Genomic DNA, 19,287 nt, shown 5'->3' with positions numbered 1-19,287 from the left:
TTACCAACCAAGTTGCCAACCTCTGAAACAAATTACTGCCAGATACCATTGCTGCCCAAACCACAAACAGCTTTAAGAGCCATCTTGACAATGAATGGTCAACAAAAGATTGGAAGAATAACTGCAAAGCACTTGAATCAGCAACATCAAACCACTAGTCAAGTGTACATATTCAACTATGTGTCATGTATAATCAACTCTGGAATTTCTACAAGGGAAAATCCTTAGATTGCTCCAAGCTGCAATTTAAGGTAATTTGTTTTTGCTCTCATCCTCCCATAATCCATCTCTTGTTGAAACTGATAGAGCCTTAGGCCTAGTTCAACTTAGAGCCTTAGGCCTTTCAACCAAAGTAGAACTGGATGATCAAATCCACCTGTCTGTTGAACAAATGATTGTTTTCACAAGTAGCCTAGAGGGATTCTCTCAGAAAGTTCTAGTAAAACTGCTTTAGATAAATAAGCTTATGCTTCTTTATACTTACGATGAGCTAGTTTCTTCTTCGTTGTCAGGAAATTTTTGCCTCAAATTTCTTATTTTTTTCTTGATTTTTATATTTTCCATGTCTACAATAGTTAAATTTTCACGCTAATTTGTCTTTGCATTTAAATATCCTTTATATTTAGATGTCTCTGTATATATGACATGCTTTTATCAGAGATTTTAGATTTCTTTGAAGAAACAAATTTTAGTCAGTGAATTTTGTTGTGAGGAAGTGAAGACAAGGAAATACAAAGGATATTTTAAGGAGCTGTAATTTCAGAATGGCATTGAAGCAGTGTTTTGGTTGTTTAAAGTGTTTAGTTTGGCTGTTCAATCTGATATTTTGGGTATGTAATCTATGTTTTTCAAGAAATTTGTAGTCACCTTAGGCTAACCCAATTCTGAAATTTTCTAGGTTTTAGAAGTTTGCCTACTTTACAGGTCTATACCAATGGAAATTCTAGTTTAGGGACTTTTTGCTGTCTTGGAAAGAGGCTAGGTTAGAAAATGAAACTTTCAGGGATGGGTCTAGCCTACAGGCTAAAGTATGTCCTGGGAAGTTATTTGAAAGTACCTACCTCCACTTCCTCTCCCTATAGAGGGTCCTGACCTTTGATGATGTTTAAAAATATGTGTTTTACAAAAGTAAAACCTTGCAAAATAGCCTAGATATTCTACTTGAATAAAGTACAACAAAATTGTTTTCAGCTTCACAACTCTGCTCAATCCCAATTTATAAAGTTTTAAAGACATGCAAATACGTCTCCTAGATTTTGGAAAAAAAAACATTGATATGGCTCAGAGTTCTATCAAATAACAGGAATTGCATTTTTGGAATTAAAGATAGAGAAAAAGCAAATAGCCTAGTAACTGAGAATTAAGGTAGACTGTTGCTTTGTCAAAATATCAATAGGTAGCCTATAATAGGTACAATAGACCTCTCATGTAGGTGAACACAAATGCATGAGCCTAGAAGTGTCTAAGCTTTAAATCTAGCTCTGGATGGTCAGTTGATGCTGAGTTCTACAAAGCAATTTGAAGAAATCAAATCCTTTTAATCATCCACAAATTGGTTTAATTAATTTAAATTAGTTTATTCAGCCCTAAAATCATTAACCAGAAGGAAATCATCAACATACAGCAGTTTTTCTAACTAGCATATATTTTTATGGGTCATATTGAATTTGTTATAAAAATAACTATGGTTTATTTATAAACCAGAATATTTTTCAGAATATTAACAGTTTAACAGAATATTTTTCCCTTTACCATTTTAAAAATAATTTACCACTCTCTAATTACTTCTTATTTGAATTACTGCTCAGTTGTATATCTTAATACATTTTGGAAGCATATAAAACCCTTACAGGTACTACAAAATTGGGCAATAAGAATACTTAGAAATTTCTTACATCAACCTCCAAAACTTGAAAATGTTTTGGAAACTAAAACATTACTCTTCTTCTTAAATTTGTTAGATTTAAATGATATATGAATATTAAATACTTCCATATGGCATTTTCAAATCCAAAACTCTAAAAATTATTTCTATGACAAATCTCTGTTAATTTTACTTCCTCATTTGGATTGTCAGAGGTCTGGGATGTACTGTATTCCTTTTGTAAGTTCTGAAAGGTCAAGGTTTTCAATTAGGTATCAAATACCCTTCATTGCTAACAATTATAAGCTGAATGATAAAATTCTGTTTGATCCATCCCAAAAATCTCAGTTAAATTTATAAAAGGAAATATTAAAGATTGTTTGCTAAAATTTTGATTATTCACCATTGATGATGGAAAATAAAATTATTTGATCTTCTTATTTGTGTGTTTTGTTTTTGTGTCCCTGTGTCTGGGATGGCCTCCCACACCCTTCCTGCCTGCTATTTATTTATTTACTTATCCTTGTTACTTCTCTTTTATGAGTTCTTTTCTATTTTGTTTGTCTTTTGCCATATTAAATTTTGGAATCATTATTACAATGAGATGTTGATGTTTTTTTCTATGTTTTTGCACTGTCCCAGCCTTACAATCTCTGCTCTCTGCTGGTGCATAATATTGTTTTTGTATTTTTTAAGTTGAATAAAGAAAAAGTTGAAAGTTGAAGTTTATCATATGTGATTTCCTATCACTTTTCTTCTTTTTTGTATTAATTAAAAAAAAGACTTCCATCAGAAGTTTAACAAAGAAAAGCTAAGAGCCATATTAAAGTTATGACCAACAGAAATAAATTCCTAAAAGCTCAAAATGACCAGAAGTTACTATTAAAAAAATAAATAGAACCTGAAACAAAAAATTGAATAAACAGTCATAGCCATAGATTTAGAGTTGGTTATAAATAACTGACTACAACTCTAAGACATTTCAATGTACTAACTCTGACTCTATTCAGCAAAAAAATTACTAAAACTTCAACTCTACAACCCTGCTTGAAGGCTTCAATTAACTAGATTTTATGAGTTATAACCAATTACTACTGTAACCCTTGAAATTTTCTCATTCAGCTATAATTTACCAAAACTCTGACTCTCTATATTACACATACAGATAATAGGTACTAGTATAGATGAATAAGTAAATCATAAAACAAGTAAAAATTAAATTAAATATTGTAAAATAAACTTTATTGTAAATATTATAAATTAAATTAAATATTGTAAATAAACTTTATTGTAATAAACTTTATTGTAAAAATTAAAATTATAAAATAAAAAAAAATCGCTACAAACAGGAGTTTGGCTATTGACCACTCTCCTAGCCACAAGAGTCTAAAGTCTATTGTTTCATTTGTGTTTTCTTGAAAACTATATGCTTCTTGGGAGAAATTAATGAGAATAAACTGAATATTTGATAGATAATAATATTAATTGCTGAAAACTTAGCACTTCAGGATGTTGTTTCTCTGTTTTTTTGTTTTTTTTTTCAATATTGTAAATGTAAAAGAAAATATATGTAATTTTATTTGTTTTCAGTGGCCAGAGTATAGATATTTCACAGCCCAGAACACATCATTTTTCAAACCCTGTATGTGTACATATTTCTTTTCCATATTACTACATACATCCATAGATATTTAGATATTTGATGCTCTAAAGCCACAAGGGGTAAAAAAAACATTCACACATACACCATTATTTTCAGCACTCAACTTTCCCCCTCCCCCCTGACAAAAATATCTCTGTGTTATTCTCAGTTTGATATATTTTACTATCTTCCTTATTGTCCCGTAATGTTTTGATCCCATCCTTGAAACCAACCAGTCACTTGTCCCCAAATTACCAAAATATAATTCTTTCCTTAAATCCTGTGATTCAGGACAAAGGGCCATGAAATGAAGCAGATCCTCAGCATTTTCTCCACGCGTGGGGCATGAGTAACCATCCATTACCCTTACCCGCCCTAAATATATTTTTTTCATTTTGTTTGCTTTTATTCAAATTCTCAGTGTGCAGTTTAATGTGGGATTTTAATGTATCTTTTATCCTATAGTTGGCTGGTGTAGCATTGTTGGCATTATCTCTGTGGCTGCTGTTGGATAGTGATCTGTATATAAAAGTTGCTGAAGATGCCTCTTCTTACCTGAAGGGAACTTACTTCCTGATTACTGCTGGCGTTTTGATGACTTTAGTTGGATTTCTTGGATGCTGTGGAGCCTTTAGAGAAAGTCAGTGTATGCTGACAACGGTGAGTCTGCTCTAATAAATATATTTTTTTGCAGAAAATACGCAAAAAAAATTTTGGAAGTTTTGGATGAATTTTTTTATAGTTTCTGTTTTAAGTCAGCTATTTATGTAAATTAAGGTATTTGTCTGTGGAACTGTATGGATCATGTCATTTTTAAAGGCAATTTTAAGACTTCTTGACTACTCTGGTTAAAAGGGTCATCTTAAAGTTTGGTTTTATCACTAGTATTTTGTTGGAAATTTTTTACCAGTAAATACACTCTGATGATCACTTATCAGCTTAGAGTCACAGTTTATGTTCAGAATCACCAACTAAAGAAGTCCATTTTTTGAATTTTTAAGGATAGTCAACTTTTGTTCACTAAATCCAAAAATAAAGCCACTTATAAAGACTTGACCTGTTTAAGACAGGCATGACAGTTTAAGAAAGTGCATGCCTCTTTTGAAGGTGTTTTCTTTGGGAATCACCAACTAGTTAAAGTTTAAATTTCTGCATTAAAAAATTGTCTAATTTGTTTTATTAGTTTAATGTGATAAAATGTGATACCGCACTAAAAACTGAACATAATAACTGTATTCACTGTTTTGGTAGTAGCAGGCAATGAATTAAAAAAAAATGAATATGAGTGAAATATAAGCTAAAAATGTTATGACACCAAACAGCTTAAGAAAGTGCATGCCTCTTTTGAAGGTGTTGTCTTTGGGAATCATCACCTAGTTAATGCTTAAATTTTTACCTTCCAAAAATATTGTCAAATTTATCTTAATAGTTATAAAATGCAATACTGAACTAAAAACTGTATACACTGTAGGAATCACTAGCTAGTTAATGTTTAAATTTTTACATACAAAAAATATTGTCAGATATATCTTATTAGTTTAATGTGATAAAATGTGATTATACACTGCATACACAGTTTTTGGTAGTAGCAGGCAATGAATTAAAAAAAAGGAACATGGGTGAAATATAAGCTGAAAATGCTATGACACAACAGTTTAAGAAAGTGCATGCCTCTTTTGAAGATGTTTTCTTTGGGAATCACCAGGTAGTTAAAGTTTAAATTTCTACATAAAAAAAAATTGTCAAATTTATTTTATTAGTTTAATGTGATAAAATGTGATGCTGCACTAAAAACTGCATACACAGTTTTTGGTAGTAGCAGGCAATGAATTAAAAAAAGGAACGTGGGTGAAATATAAGCTAAAAATGTTATGACACAACAGTTTAAGAAAGTGCATGCCTCATTTGAAGGTGTTGTCTTTGGGAATCACCAGCCAGCTAATGTTTAAATTTGTAGGCCTACAGACAAAAAATATAGTATGAAATAGACCTAAGTAAATTTTTTTTTTTTTGATCTCTTCAGTACTTGCATACTTGTAACAATGAAAGTGTTTTAATTGAAGCATTTTTTTTGTGATATCTTGTTCTTTGGTTAAACATAGTATCATGAATAAATCAAACTCCAGTTAAGGAGGGCCATAAGGATTAATTCTTATCCGTTCCCTTTTCCTCATTATTTTACTGGTCATATAATTTTCTTTCAATAACTTATGACATTCAAGAAATTTTGCAATTTTGAAATTTGAAATCCATCTTTTTTTTATCATAAATAGATTTCTTCTGAAGATTTGTTGTAAATTTCGAAATTGTTATTGTAAAGATTTTTTAATAAGATGATCAGGAGGAATTACGATTATAGTAAGTCCTCTAGTGGTAATGAACTTGACAAGGCTGAATTGTCAGACTTCCGAAAAAATGGCTAAAACCTCCAAGTCTATGAGTCACACTTGAAAACTTTTCAGCAATAATTCTCTGCCTGAAGATAAAATAAAGTACGGTAAATAAATTTGTTGAAATGTTCAATCATTAACTTACTTTTCAGTTTGAATAAATGTTGGTATTAAAGTTTCACGGAATTTTTTAATGAGTGACTACATACCTACAAACACTGGAACGCATATAATCCTCCAACTTGAGGGGGTGGAGACTTAGGTTGGAAGCCCATCATTTTATTTCAAGAGGTTAAGCTTATAATATGACCACAAAAATATTTAAGAAGTAGACCAGCTATAAATGTTTTGTTCAAAAAGCCACATTTGTGCACTAGAGAGGAGATCTTCTTCCCCCTAAGGCACTTGCTATTTATTCAATCTTCTCAATTTGCAACTTTAAGTGCTGGCACTAATGTTAGTTGACAGTAGTATTTGTCTTTTGTGACCCTCTTTGGCAACCTTAATTAACAAAGCTGCTAAAGCTTTGTATGGTGCTCTGTTGCAGCTTTTATAATATTTTGAACTTCCCAAAGGACTGTTGTAGGCTAGACCTTTACAAAATAGCTAAGGAAGTTTTGTGAATCATTTCAATTCTAGCCTTGGCGATTGTAACTTGTGTGAATGGGCTCTGCATCATCTTGGTTAAAAGTAGTCTATAATAAAAATTATAGTCAAAACAATATTGAAAACGAAAAATATTCAAAACAGTAGAAAGTTGCCAAGAGAAAAAGACTTAAGAGTTTCATACAGATACACAGAAGTATAGTTGTAAAGAGGAGGAGGGTTATCATATGATTTTTAAAAACAAATAAGAACATAACCAGGGGCGTCAATTAGGGGGAGCATGAGAGGGTCTTCACCTTCCCCCTCAGGTTATGAAAAATACTTATTTTAGTTTTTTTTTTAATTGAAAAATGTGTTTTGTTATTTTCATTGAGAGAAAAAAAAACTGCCCCCTCCTAAATTTAGAAAAATTAATTTGGCCTTTTTCCCCATACATTTTCGTAAATTGACGCTACTGATCATAATTTGCTAAGTCTATTTATAGATACGATATATTTTTTTAGTTTTACTAACCTACGGTTATGTAGCTAGGTATGGTAGCAAATACACTTCAGTTTGTAGTTTTGGTATAATTGGCAGTAAATGGAGTGGGTATGTGGGGTAAAAAGGGATAAGGTAAACATGGTGTTTTTGTCGTTTTGATGCATCATCAAAACTTGCCAAGTTGAATTTTTATTTCATTTAATCACTTATAGATTGGCGCCAGTTGAAGCAAGTTGAAAAGGATGAAATCAGATGGTTTAACTTTGGAAAGGAGAGAAAAATCGTTCCTAGTTGTAGCCTTTGCTCTTAGTTTCTTAAGATTAACAATTTTTATTATTTTATTGTATTTTATGCATATTATGCATGTGCAAAGGGAAAATTTTAAATGCATCAGAAAGTTTCCTATTGCAAAGGCACTTCAAAATGCAACAAAGGCTTTGGGTCATGGTTAGCTATCAAAGCTGGAGACCATGCAATGTTATGGCAGAAGGTGATAAGAAATCCTTATAAAATTGGATTATTAATTAAATTTGCTTATGTTGATTGTGTTCCAAATTAATTCACTAATAAAACAAGGAAGCATAAGGAAGTTTGTTTTTGAAGCTCTCAGACACTAATTATATTAAGCATGCTATACCTAAAATCAGGGGTGGGTCTTCAGCAAAATCCTAGGGGGGGGGGGCAATGTGACAAGGGTACCAATAAGCAAAATCTTGGGGAGCCAATGTGACAAGGACGGTAATAATTCGCAAAAATTGACAAATTTATTTTAAAAAAGAGTGAAAAAAACAAGGAACAAGGGTGCTAGAAAAAAATCTTGGGGGGGTCCCCCGCCCCTGGATCTGCTAGTGCCTAGTTTTTTTTCTCCTTCCCCATCTTTTAATTTTGTGGAGTAAAGCTAAATACTTTGGTAAAACTTGATAATCTTGTATTTCAGTACTTCTTGTTCGTCTTGGTCATAATGATTGCACAAATTTCTGCAGCTGCCTGGGCATATTCCAACCGTGCCCAATTGAATAAAATCATTCAAGATGGTATCAAGGAAACTGTCAAAAAAAGTTACAGCAGAGATCAAGCCAAAACAGCTGCATTTGATGGTCTTCAACAAGGGGTAAGTTCAGAAAGAAAGCTTTATTAGGGTGATCAACTTTCTTAGTGGGAAGGGTGAGAATAGTTATTCTAAAATCTCCGTTGGTGACGTGACAGGCTCTACCTATTATTCTTGTTTATTTTTGCTATTTTATTTATTTATTGACGTACAAGTTTGAGCTTTGGGGGATATTGAAAGGTGAAAAGATGTGGTCTCTAAGCCAAGACTTCCTGGGTCCTTTCTTTGAAGCAAGATTCCCGTCAACGTTCTTGGACCCTGAAACAAATCCAAATGCAAAATGACTCACATGAGGGTTTTTGGATCCTTATAATTTGCATAAAAGAAGGGGTTGTCGCGTCTCAAACTAACTTGATAGATAGTAGAACATGGTGTCCTATTCTTTGCTTATCCTATTTTGCTTTTGGGCTGTCTGGATACAACCCAACTTTCAGACAGTGGGTCCCTAAACTCTTGCTACCAGAACATGCACCATCTATTATTATGATTTATTATGATTATGATTTTTGAGTCCTAAAACTTGGCCTGACCTCTATGAGGAATGAAAAGGGGGTTTCATATCACAATTATGCCTGGTGGAAAAGAAGAAGTAGTGAAATTGGGTCCTAAATCCTTGTCAAGGGCTGATGAAACATACTTAAAAGAGTGATTGGGTCCCAAGTAAGAGTATGAAAGATCTAAAGCCGAAGTGGCCAGCCATGACAAAGAAACAAAGAGAGAAAACTCATTGAAGGAAACAGACAAAACGAAACTTCGGCCTGTAGTGAAAAAACCAAAACGACGCGGATATTTCACCTGTATAAAAACAAGGCATCCTCAGCGTAAAAGAGACAAAGATTAAAAAACTAAAAACATAAAAAAAACCACCACCAATATTAAACTACAATTGTTTCTTTCCCCAATCTAAAAAAAGCAACTGACAAATCATTTCGTTTTGTCTGTTTTCTTCATTGAGTTTTCTCTCTTTGTTTCTAAGTAAGAGCATGTGTTCCAGTTGAGCCTTTTAGGGTGTCCAGACAAAACCGTTCATCTGCAAGGACAGATGATCCTAAATTCATTGCATGGACGTCTGCAAGAAGAAGTAGTCTCATTTCAAGCAAATTTTATCAGAATAAACAACTTGTGTTCTATTTGTGCCTTTTTGGGGCACAAATCAAAGGCAGAATCTGATTCTGCCTTTGTGGAGAATGCTCTTTTTTTTCAAAGGTAACTGTACTTATTGAGGATCCTTGAACCCCTTCTGAAACACTTTCTTTTAGAAATATCTGTCCTAAGACATTGAGCTGGAGTGGCTGTCAAATTCTTAGCCAACTTGGGTGGACGCAAGGATAGGGACCCTGATTGTTCCTTTAAGTAATTCGTTCCATTTTAACCTCTTTGGAGGTAAAAACCGTTAAATTTTGTAACCGCAAACATATACCAAGATGGGTTTTTGTATCTCAACCAGAATTGGTTGGAAGCAGGTATGGAAAGAGTTCCAATCCTGACAGTAGCAGAATTCCAAAAGCTACCAACACTTTAGCAGCACAACTTTTGTTTTGATAGCTATTCTTTGAGCAAAAAGTATCTTTATGTGTAAAAATGGAATTTTCAGACAACATCTGCCAACAAATTTGAAAACCGCCAAGTAGCATTGTTACTATGCTCTTCCACTTCTTGCACGGCGGAAGTAAGTTGGAAGTAAGGTCAAGTATCCTTATTTTGTCTCATGGGAGCATGTTCCTGTTCTAGCATATTGGGGGAGACGTATCTTTAAAGCTTTGACTTATGAATATTTAATAAAAAGGGTTGTTGGGTCTTGGAAAGCTTTTTGGGAAATATGATTTTATGTAATAGGTCCGTTTGACGACCGAAAACCAATCTAACCATTTAAGGTGTGGTCAAGGAAAGACTTTTAAATTGTAGTGATCAGGGTATCTTTAAAGCTTTGACTTCAGGATCTGTGATAAAAAGGGGTTGTTGGGTCTTGAAAAGCTTTGTGGGAAATATGATTTAATGTAATAGGTCCGTTTGACGACTAAAAACCAATTTAACCCATTTAAGGTATGGTCAAGGAAAGACTTCTAAATTCTAGTCATCAGGATATTTAGGAGAATTCATCGATTTCTCTGTTGGTTTGTCAGCACTTCTAGCAGAAGAGGGAGTTGAATCCCAATCAAACTTCGTGGGAAGTGAGAGCCAGATGTAATAGTCGGGCTTCTAGGTATCTCAGTGTAATCTTACCTCTGCAGAAAGAAGAAAAGTGCTAGCGAATTTAAATTAACGTGGCTGGAAGCAGATTAAATGTCCTAGTCGTGAGTTTTGGGTGTTTGTTACCATTTAAACCCCCGTGAAAGCTCTTTACCTATTATAGTTAAGACATCTGTCAGAAGGAATCGTCTGATTTCAACCAAACTTAGTGGGTAGTAACTGCGATGTCATTATGCTTTTTGGGAGCCTCAGCCCATTCCTTAATTCATTGACTCCTCTGTCGGGTTGTATGCACTTCTAGCAGAAGAGGGAGTTGAATCTCAATCAAACTTGGTGGGAAGTGAGAGCTACATGTAATAGTTGGGCTTCTTGATATCTCAGTGCAATCTGACCTCTGCAGAAGGAAGAAAAGTGCTAGTGAATTTGAATTAACATGGCTGGAAGCAGATTAAATGTCCCAATTGTGAGTTTAGGGTGTTTGTTGCCATTTAAACCCCCCGTGAAAGCTCTTTACCTATTATAGCTATGATATCTGTCAGAAAGAATCGTCTGATTTCAACAGAACCTAGTGGGTAGTAAGTGCTAGCGACGTCAGTATGCTTTTTGGGAGCCTTAACCCATTCCTTAATTCGTTGATTTCTCTGTTCTGTTGTCACCACTTCCAGCAGAAGAGGGACCTGAATCCCAATCAAAATTGGTGGGAAGTGAGAGCTACAGGTAATAGTCGGGCTTCTGGATATTTCAGTGTAATCTGACCTCTGCAGAAGGAAGAAAAGTGCTAGTGAATTTAAATTAACAGGGCCGGAAGACAATGAAATGTCCTAATTGTGAGTTTAGGGTGGTTGTTGCCATTTAAACCCCCCGTGAGAACTCTACCTATTATAGTCAAGACATCTGTCAGAAGGGAATGTCATATTTTAACCAAAATCAGTCGGTAGTAAGTGCTAACGACATCATTATGCTTTTTGGGAACCTCAACCCATTCCTTAATTCGTTGATCCCTCTGTTGGGTTTTCAGCACTTCTAGCAGAAGAGGGAGTTGTGTCCCAATCAAACTTGGAGGTAAGTGAGAGCTACATGTAGTACTCGGGCTTCTTGGTATCTCGATGTAATCTGACCTCAGCAGAAGGAAGAAAAGGTTAATGCTTGTCATCTTGACATCCATCGCAATGAGATCTCGAATATAATATATGATAAAAATATAATTATCAACAAATTAATGGTCTGAGGACTGAAATGTTGCTGACGACTGAGCCTCCGAAACTTTAACATCTCAGCCATGGCCAAAAAAGAATTTGCTAACTCAGAAATATTCGCTGTCATCCTGCTTAGCTGCATCATTAGTTTTGAATGTTGTGCTTCAAACTTGTTAACAATGCTTAGATTTGCCAGAGACAGAAATAACTATAAAAAAAAAAAAAAATCAATAAGGTCGTAAACTTTTGGTAAACTCAGTGTTATCTATGTCAAAAATATGTTTTTCCAAGGAAAGGACATTAAAGCAAACAGTCGACGTGTTTATGATGTCTGTGATCTAAATATTACACTTTCCATTTTCCATTTCGATTTGAAGTTGAGTCTGTTCCTCTAAGACTCATATCTTCTGTTTATTAATGGTTCAATTATAAAAGATAAAGTGTTTGAATATATTTCGTTTTCAGGAAAGTGCAGATTGGGCTCTGGCTTTTAGAAAGTTTAAAGGGACGTTAGACCTATTCCTATTAGTGGTGATTCCATTATTTTTTGGGTTCATCCAACATAGTTCTAGTATCTGCTATCTTTATGTTTAATACAATTAATCGTATGAATTCATGTGCATCTATTCATTGAGAATAAATTCTTAATGTTATAAGTTTGAGTTTGCATACGACTTAGTTTCGAGCATACGCATAACTGAAGTTCTCCGTTTCGTGGTACCTTTTTCTTTGCAACTTTGTCAAGGCGCGCGCCAGGAATAGTGGAAATGCTCCATGCATAGTACGAAATTCTCCACGCATACCACGAAACGTCGCGGCTTGACCGAGCTGTATCATGCGGGGCAGAAATAACGGCACTCTCATGACATATACCGTGTGTTGAGGAGTGGGGGCCCCTCGGAAAGAGTTGACAATTCATAGGCCACTAAGTTTAAAATGTGTTCTGGACACTTTGACGTCCAGTGATAAAATAGTCGTAATGATTACAAACTCAGCTGATCGAAGTCGGATAATATAGTGAAGTTTGAAGCGGAATCGAAACATTTTTTGCAGTGAACAAAAGGTGGCACATTCAGGAATTGTTACACCACATCGATTAACGTTTAGAAGTATTGTCTCTTCAATACATGAGAGCCAAGCTATTAAATGAGATTGTTTAAGAATCTAAACGTTGGGAGTTCGAGCGGTTTTTTTTAAGCATATGGGCTAAAACAGTTTTTTTTTTTTTTTTGCTGAAATTGTCATGTAAGGGAAGGCCTCTTGGAAAAAAAAACAAAAAGAAATTAACGGCTTTACGCAGGTGTGTACCCTTAGAACATAGTAACACAGGAGAAATTGAGTGGGGGTGCAGGAAAGATAGTTGTTGCTTTAAAAAAAAATTTCGATAATCATTATTCAGGGGCGTCGTTTAAGGGGGGAACATAAATTATATGTATAAAATATTATACAACCCTTGCCCCTTGACTATCTGGATATGACCCCCCCCCCCAATAAAAATGCTTGAGGTCCATCCCCTGCAGATATTCGATGTTTTAGCATCCAATTGCTTTTCGTAATAGCGCCCGTAAAACAAATTTCTTAAGACTGTGATGCCTGCGCCGAAAGAGGAGTGGTGGAGGAACTCATTTTGAGGTTGTAGATTTTGTCAAATGGGGAAAAAATCTTCAAAAAGAGAAAAATATATGTGATATGTCATATAAACCAACGATTTCAAATAATATTTGCCCAGAATTAACAATCGGTTTAATATTGGACGACCAAACTATTGCTTTTATTTTATTTCTTTTTTAGATGCATTGTTGTGGTGCAGATGGACCAGGTGACTGGGCTGGATCCGTCTTTAATAATGCTGATGAAAAATCCTTTCTTGACATTGGTATATCTGGCATCATTCGAAACTACCGCCTACCGAGATCTTGTTGCAAAGTACCCATGGAAAGCGCGGAATGCGAAGCTGCTACTCAAGTTGCTATTATTGGCACTGTTATGGGAGAAATCTATAATAAGGTAATTTTTTTTGTTTTTGGTTGTTCCATGATTTTCCCTCAGGCACCTAATTTACCAAGGACTAGAGGTGCAGTTGAGGTGCATTTTATAGTTCTGTGGCCAAACAGACTTGATGGTTTTTTTTTTTACCCGTGGTCGCAAACGACAAACATTGATTGCTCCCAACACAAAAATGTGATTTCCCTTGTTGTTCAAGCTGCGGGTTGTAACTTTCCTGCAGAGGTTCATCAAGAATGGCGATTCAAATGGCGTATTTTTTATTTCGATCTGTTTCCATTTTCTAGGGTTTTCAGGCTATCATCTGAAATTCCCATAATTTTTTTTTTTCGCAATAAACTTTACCAATAAGATTAATCGAAATCGTAGTTACAATCTCTCCTGAATCAATTTCAATTGACAATTTTTTCTCACTTGACTTGTGTTTTCTTTCGTTACTATGGACCGTGGTTCGTTGTTCACTAGATTCTGTTCTTTTTCTAGCTTAGTTTAGCGAAGGAGTATTTTAAGTATAGGTGTCAATTGCCCCCCCCCCCCCTACCTCCTCTAAGTTTTGAGAATTTTAAGTATAAGGAGTATAAGGGGTATTTAAGGAGTATTTTAAGTATTTTAAGTTTTGAGATATATCTTTTGTTTGGGTCTTAATTTGCTAAAGAGATTAGGGGAAAACCCCCGCTCTTTATATTTCCGCGAATTACCCCCCTGGTTAGGCAAAGAAAGTAATTGATTTAGTTAAGGACTTTTCACCTTATTCTACCACAAGCTAAAGGAATTTTCTGCTGTGGTTTGGTCTTTTTTGTTTGTTGCTTTTGTATTCAGAGCGTTTGTTGATTTCGAATGGGCTCCAATCCAATTCCATAGAGATCATATTGGTTTCTTTTTGGCTTTTCTTCTATCCCGGAAACGTTTCGGAGGATATTTACATGTGACACCTGAATAAGAATTTATGGGCTAAAGCGGAAATGATCACAGAACTCCATAGACAGTCAAAGCATATTAGGGACTATGGAAAGACGAAATTTTATACGCGTGTCTTCCATTTCATGTTGGCGGGAAACTCGTTTATTGTTGACACTTCATGATTGCTGGTATCTGAATGTTTTTAGATTGAAAGGTCTCTGTTACTATAACTAATGATAAAAGTGACTGTCTCTTCAAAATACTAGAGGTTGGATGTCTTGTTTTTCTCGCCCCAACTAGTGTGATTTGCTTGTACCCTCTCAGCTAGCAGTAAATATTATGATGTTGGACTAAATATTGACACATAAATTCATATTTGGAATATTTGACTATTTTTCACCTTGTCCAACGTATATTTAAGAGAAGACTTTTTCAGAAAACACGGTTTCGGAAGTTAACATTGAAGAATAAGAGTAGTTTAAGAAATGTTTTCCACGCTTGAAGGAGTCCTCAATAGCTATTTTGCTCCAAGCTATTTTAGTAATTATTTCTAAGCGGAATTATCCTGTCAACAAGTATGTTTTTTTTTTAGTTCGACCGTTATGCACTGCAGTGTTTTTACTCCTTAAAATAAAGAATATTCCCTCTATTTCTACATTCTATAGTCTATGCCTATTTCTATGCCATCTTTTACTCTGCTTCTTCTGTTTTTAGTTGCTTTTATCATAACTAGCATTCAAATCTGAGAGAAGGGCGTTGTAGCTGCTACTCATGTTATCTCTTATTTAGGAAAAAAAATATCAGTGAAGGTCGAATAAAATTTAGAACGAGCAAAAGCTACTGAATATGAGTTTGCCTAATATACGCAAACCATAAAGATGGCTTCACTGACTCTTTGCTCTACAAATATACGCTTTGTGGGCCTAACACTCCATTGCTGCTTAGGCGACAGTTCAAGCCTTCGGCATTTGAGAAAGGCTAGTTTTATTTTCAAATGATTTGTCACAAATCAGCCAGTACACATCGGCCTATGTCCTCCAAGCTTATGAGCTTTTATCTCGCTAATAAGAGCCCTTCATCATTTTATTTTTCTGTTGTTAGAGGGGAAATTGCTGACTCTATTTGCCTTGTATACAAATAAAAAAAAACAACAAAAAAACAAGTTATTTCAACTGAAAACAAAGAGCAACATTAAAACTTAAAACGAAAGGAAATTATTCCGTATATGAGTGGGACTGCCCCTTCATCTACCCTCTCTTTTTACGTTAAGTCTTTAAGTTCTTAGAAATACTTTTCATTCCAGCTGCTTTTGTGTTTAAGTAGTCTTTAGAATTGTGACAAGGATGATGAGAATATTACCCAATTTTTTAGGGAAATGTACAAATGGAAAACGGCTATTGTCTGCAAATCTCCATAGAGCCAGTAAGAAGTGCATCTGCACTTCTTGGGAAATTTTACGCACTCATGAACTTGTTGCTTATATTTTTAAAGAAGACCACAGTTGAGGTGGCTAAAAAGCCACCCTTCCATATCGAAAGCTTCCTACCCTTCTCTAAGATTTTAAGACGCCACCTACTTCATTGTGGCGGGGAATGGAATGTTGCTGATGACTTCCCAAAGTCTTTAGCGTTTAAAGTGTTCTCTAAGTTTATAAGCCTTAGTTAGAATGCATCCATCATTTAATGTGTGACAGAGTGCACAACGTTTTGTTTGAGACATTTTGCAACATAATCAGTTTCTTTGCATCTTGGTCAAAGTAAAACAGCAAAGCTCGCCAGATTTAGATTCGTCTGCAGAAATGTTGGCACCTTTAAGATTCGGGCCGTTTCTTAATTCAGACAGTCTGGCTATTAATTTCCATTGCTTTTTGTGCTCTCTTTTTTTTCCTGTGTTTTGTTTCTTTTTTGTCGGATGATAAAGATGGGACACAGATTAATGATTCTTGATGCAATTAATGATTCTTGGCAACTATGCAACATGTTTACATTTTAGCTCGAAAGTTAGTTATTGCCTAGCTATGAGAAAATTGTCACCTAGAAAATTTTCGTATGTAACCTTATTTTTACGGAGCTAGGCACAGCATAATTTCATCTAATGGCTTCCAAATTGAGGAATAGGTTCATTTTGGTGGCAACGTCATGTTTTTGCGTAACTCTTACGTCAAGCGAGGAGGGGAAGAATGAACAAACGTCAGCTTTTCTTGTTTTATTCTACAGGACTTCACAGCTTGGAAAGTTGAAGCGTAAGAACTACTGACAGCCTGACCGAAATGAGAATTCATGTGTTGCAAAATTGTATTTTTTGTATTCAAGAACTTGATAGGCAGGGTCGGAGGCATAGCCTTCGTCAAGCTGTATACAGCCTCTTAATGCTTTTCAAAATTTTATTTTTAAACGAAGATATTGTTGTAAAGCATGTGGAAACTGTAAATTTGTGCTATGTCAAAGGGCTGCGCGATTATGTTTTAGGATGGCAAGGGGCCCAAATATATCTTGTAATATATTTGTAATATATAGCCTATATTCGTAAATAAAATATTTGTAATATATCTTCCACAACTGTATTCTCTTTCTCTTCCCTCTCTCTCTCCTCTCTCTCTCTCTCTCTCTCTCTCTCTCTCTCTCTCTCTCTCTCTCTCTCTCTCTCTCTCTCTCTCTCCTCTCTCTCTCTCTCTCTCTCTCTCTCTCTCCTCTCTCTCTCTCTCTCTCTCTCTCTCTCTCCTCTCTCTCTCTCTCTCTCTCTCTCTCTCTCTCTCTCTCCTCTCTCTCTCTCTCTCTCTCTCTCTCTCTCTCTCTCTCTCTCTGTCTCCCTCTCTCTCCTCTCTTTTTACATATACACACTCTCTTTCCCTATTCTAGCTGATAAAAATTATCTGTTGCTGGTTACCGATAAAGTAAGAATCCCAAAAGTAATTTCCTGGTTTTAGAAGCTAGTAGGAAGGTTTGATTTCGGTTTCTCATCATTAATTAAGATTGATTGCTTGGCCTTTTACCAAGAGTGGAAACATCCTTGTTTAATTAGCCTTTTGACAAGACCTTTGTTTTGATGAAATATCGTTTGACAGTATGTGGAAACTAAAAACGAGAGTTGCGATCTCCCAGCTTCGCAACTTGTATTTTCGACTCCTTTTTCTTAGTCACTCCCATTAGTGACTTGGTGATGTCTGGTTGTTCTGCTTCTTGTATAAATTTTAGATGATTAATTTCAAAATTAGTGTCTACTTTTTGCCTTGGTCTTTATGTCTGAATGCCCATTCTACAATTAGGTATATCGCTTTTAGAATGTATTTTGTTAACGTTGTTCATCAATAGGTATTTGCATAATTTTTGAAAATGTGGGAAAACATCCCTAAAGTAAGGTGTGATCACTTGGTTTAGTTTCAGTTTTTGGTGGGGTTTTTTTATCAGTGGTGATCGTATCGATCCAGTGGTCGTGAAGTTTTGAAAAAGAGATAATTTGTAAGAGGTCGTATCAGAGCAAAGCATCGGCTTCTGCCATATTATAGGTCGAAATAGCAATCCTAACAAGCGAACTTTAGGATGTCAAATGAATTTAGAACTGCCGAAAATGCTATGTGGTGCGCATTTGTCCCTAAACATATAGGCACTCCGTAAAAAGCGAACGGTCACTATGTACCCTTAGTTAAGCTTCACTTACTTGACATACTTAAGGCTTCATTGTTTTAGGCACATTGTTGCACACCATCTATGAGAGATGGAAGTCTGTATACTCTTATGGTAGGATGCCAGAAGCCTGAAAAACGGCATTTTCAGCGATTTCGACCTTCTTACCTCTCTAGTGCCGTCTAAGGCCAAGCGAAAAGCAGGTCGCCCCCGAATAGGGTGGGAGGATGTCGTAATGAAAGATTTAGGGGAAATAGGAACTTCTTGGGAGGGTGTAAAGAAAGAGGTTTTAAACAGATTGGGACCGAGGAGGAGTGTGAGTAGTTGTCCGTGGCGGTTTTAGGGGGGACTGAAGGGGCTCTTTCTCCGAGTGCAAAGTTTCAAATAAGTAATCTAACGGCTTTAATCATTTTGCAATTTTTTAAATGTTATCTTTATTAAAATAAAGTAGATGGTGCAGTTGGCAGTAAGTATAATTAAATTGAATTCAACATCTTCATTTTTCCCGTATCTTTGTCACCATTCCTTGAAAATAAAAGTAAGTAGCAATAAAAGTAAAATATTGTGATGATTTGAATCCCATTTAGTTTCTCCACGAACTCCAAGATATGAAGAAAATAATGAGACACTGGCACATTTCCTTAAAGAAACCTATGGATTTTTTCCAATTAATTGCGCAATGTTGAGATGAAGGGGTCTTCGCAAACGTATGACTTGCCTATTAAATAATATCAGGGATTGCAGTGTCGGTGGCCAGTAATGAGAGGTCGTTTACCTGAGACATTAGAACCTCCATAGCCATGAATGGTGCAGTATCTGCACCATTCCTGGTGCAGCCAAGCCCTTTATCTTGCTGACATTCACTGCAATCCCCACTTTTTCGGCCTTTTCATCTACGGCGTCGAGTAGCAGTTGCAGTCATCAGTTGTGACGAGATAATTAATCATTTTAATGATTAATCAAGATTTTGCCCGGGTTTGAAAGTGGCGAGAACCGATATTGGTAGTTGTGTTGGCCACAGGTGACTTTTTTATTCTTTTTTTAACATTATGGTGCCAAAAATATTTCTGTTGCTCAACTTCCGGGTCAAAGCTGTATTTTTACTGAACTATAGGGCCTAATTAGTCTTTGTGCTGAAATCTAAGCCTATTATATGTATTTTTCATACTCTGTAAATCATAAATTATATTTTAACGAAAAGGCTGGGGATTTGGGTGGGAGGGTTGGTAGTTGTGTCGGTCACAGGCGACTTGGTGCTGTATTGAGTTGAAAGTAGTGCTA

At 35.3% G+C, this 19,287-nt stretch overlaps 2 protein-coding genes across 2 annotated transcripts in view; one reads left to right on the top strand and one right to left on the bottom strand.

Moving 5' to 3' along the window:
- LOC136032302 (splicing factor C9orf78-like) overlaps positions 1-608 on the bottom strand; it is a 43,171-nt gene extending 42,563 nt beyond the window's left edge. The window contains exon 1 of the mRNA XM_065712586.1: positions 485-608. Coding sequence (XP_065568658.1) covers positions 485-564 — 80 coding nt within the window. The 5' untranslated portion in view covers positions 565-608. The remainder of the gene's footprint in view (positions 1-484) is intronic.
- Positions 609-667: 59 nt separating this feature from the next.
- Positions 668-19,287, top strand: part of LOC136032301 (CD9 antigen-like) — a 36,489-nt gene continuing 17,869 nt past the window's right edge. The window contains exons 1-4 of the mRNA XM_065712585.1: positions 668-830; positions 3,972-4,166; positions 7,923-8,096; positions 13,271-13,486. Of these exons, the coding sequence (XP_065568657.1) occupies positions 765-830; positions 3,972-4,166; positions 7,923-8,096; positions 13,271-13,486 (651 nt within the window). The 5' untranslated portion in view covers positions 668-764. The remainder of the gene's footprint in view (positions 831-3,971; positions 4,167-7,922; positions 8,097-13,270; positions 13,487-19,287) is intronic.

Source organism: Artemia franciscana, chromosome 10, assembly GCF_032884065.1.
Source record: "Artemia franciscana chromosome 10, ASM3288406v1, whole genome shotgun sequence".
In the NCBI taxonomy this organism is placed as follows: domain Eukaryota; kingdom Metazoa; phylum Arthropoda; class Branchiopoda; order Anostraca; family Artemiidae; genus Artemia; species Artemia franciscana.
Note: the sequence above shows the minus strand (reverse complement) of the source record. Positions and strands in the feature narration are given on the sequence as shown.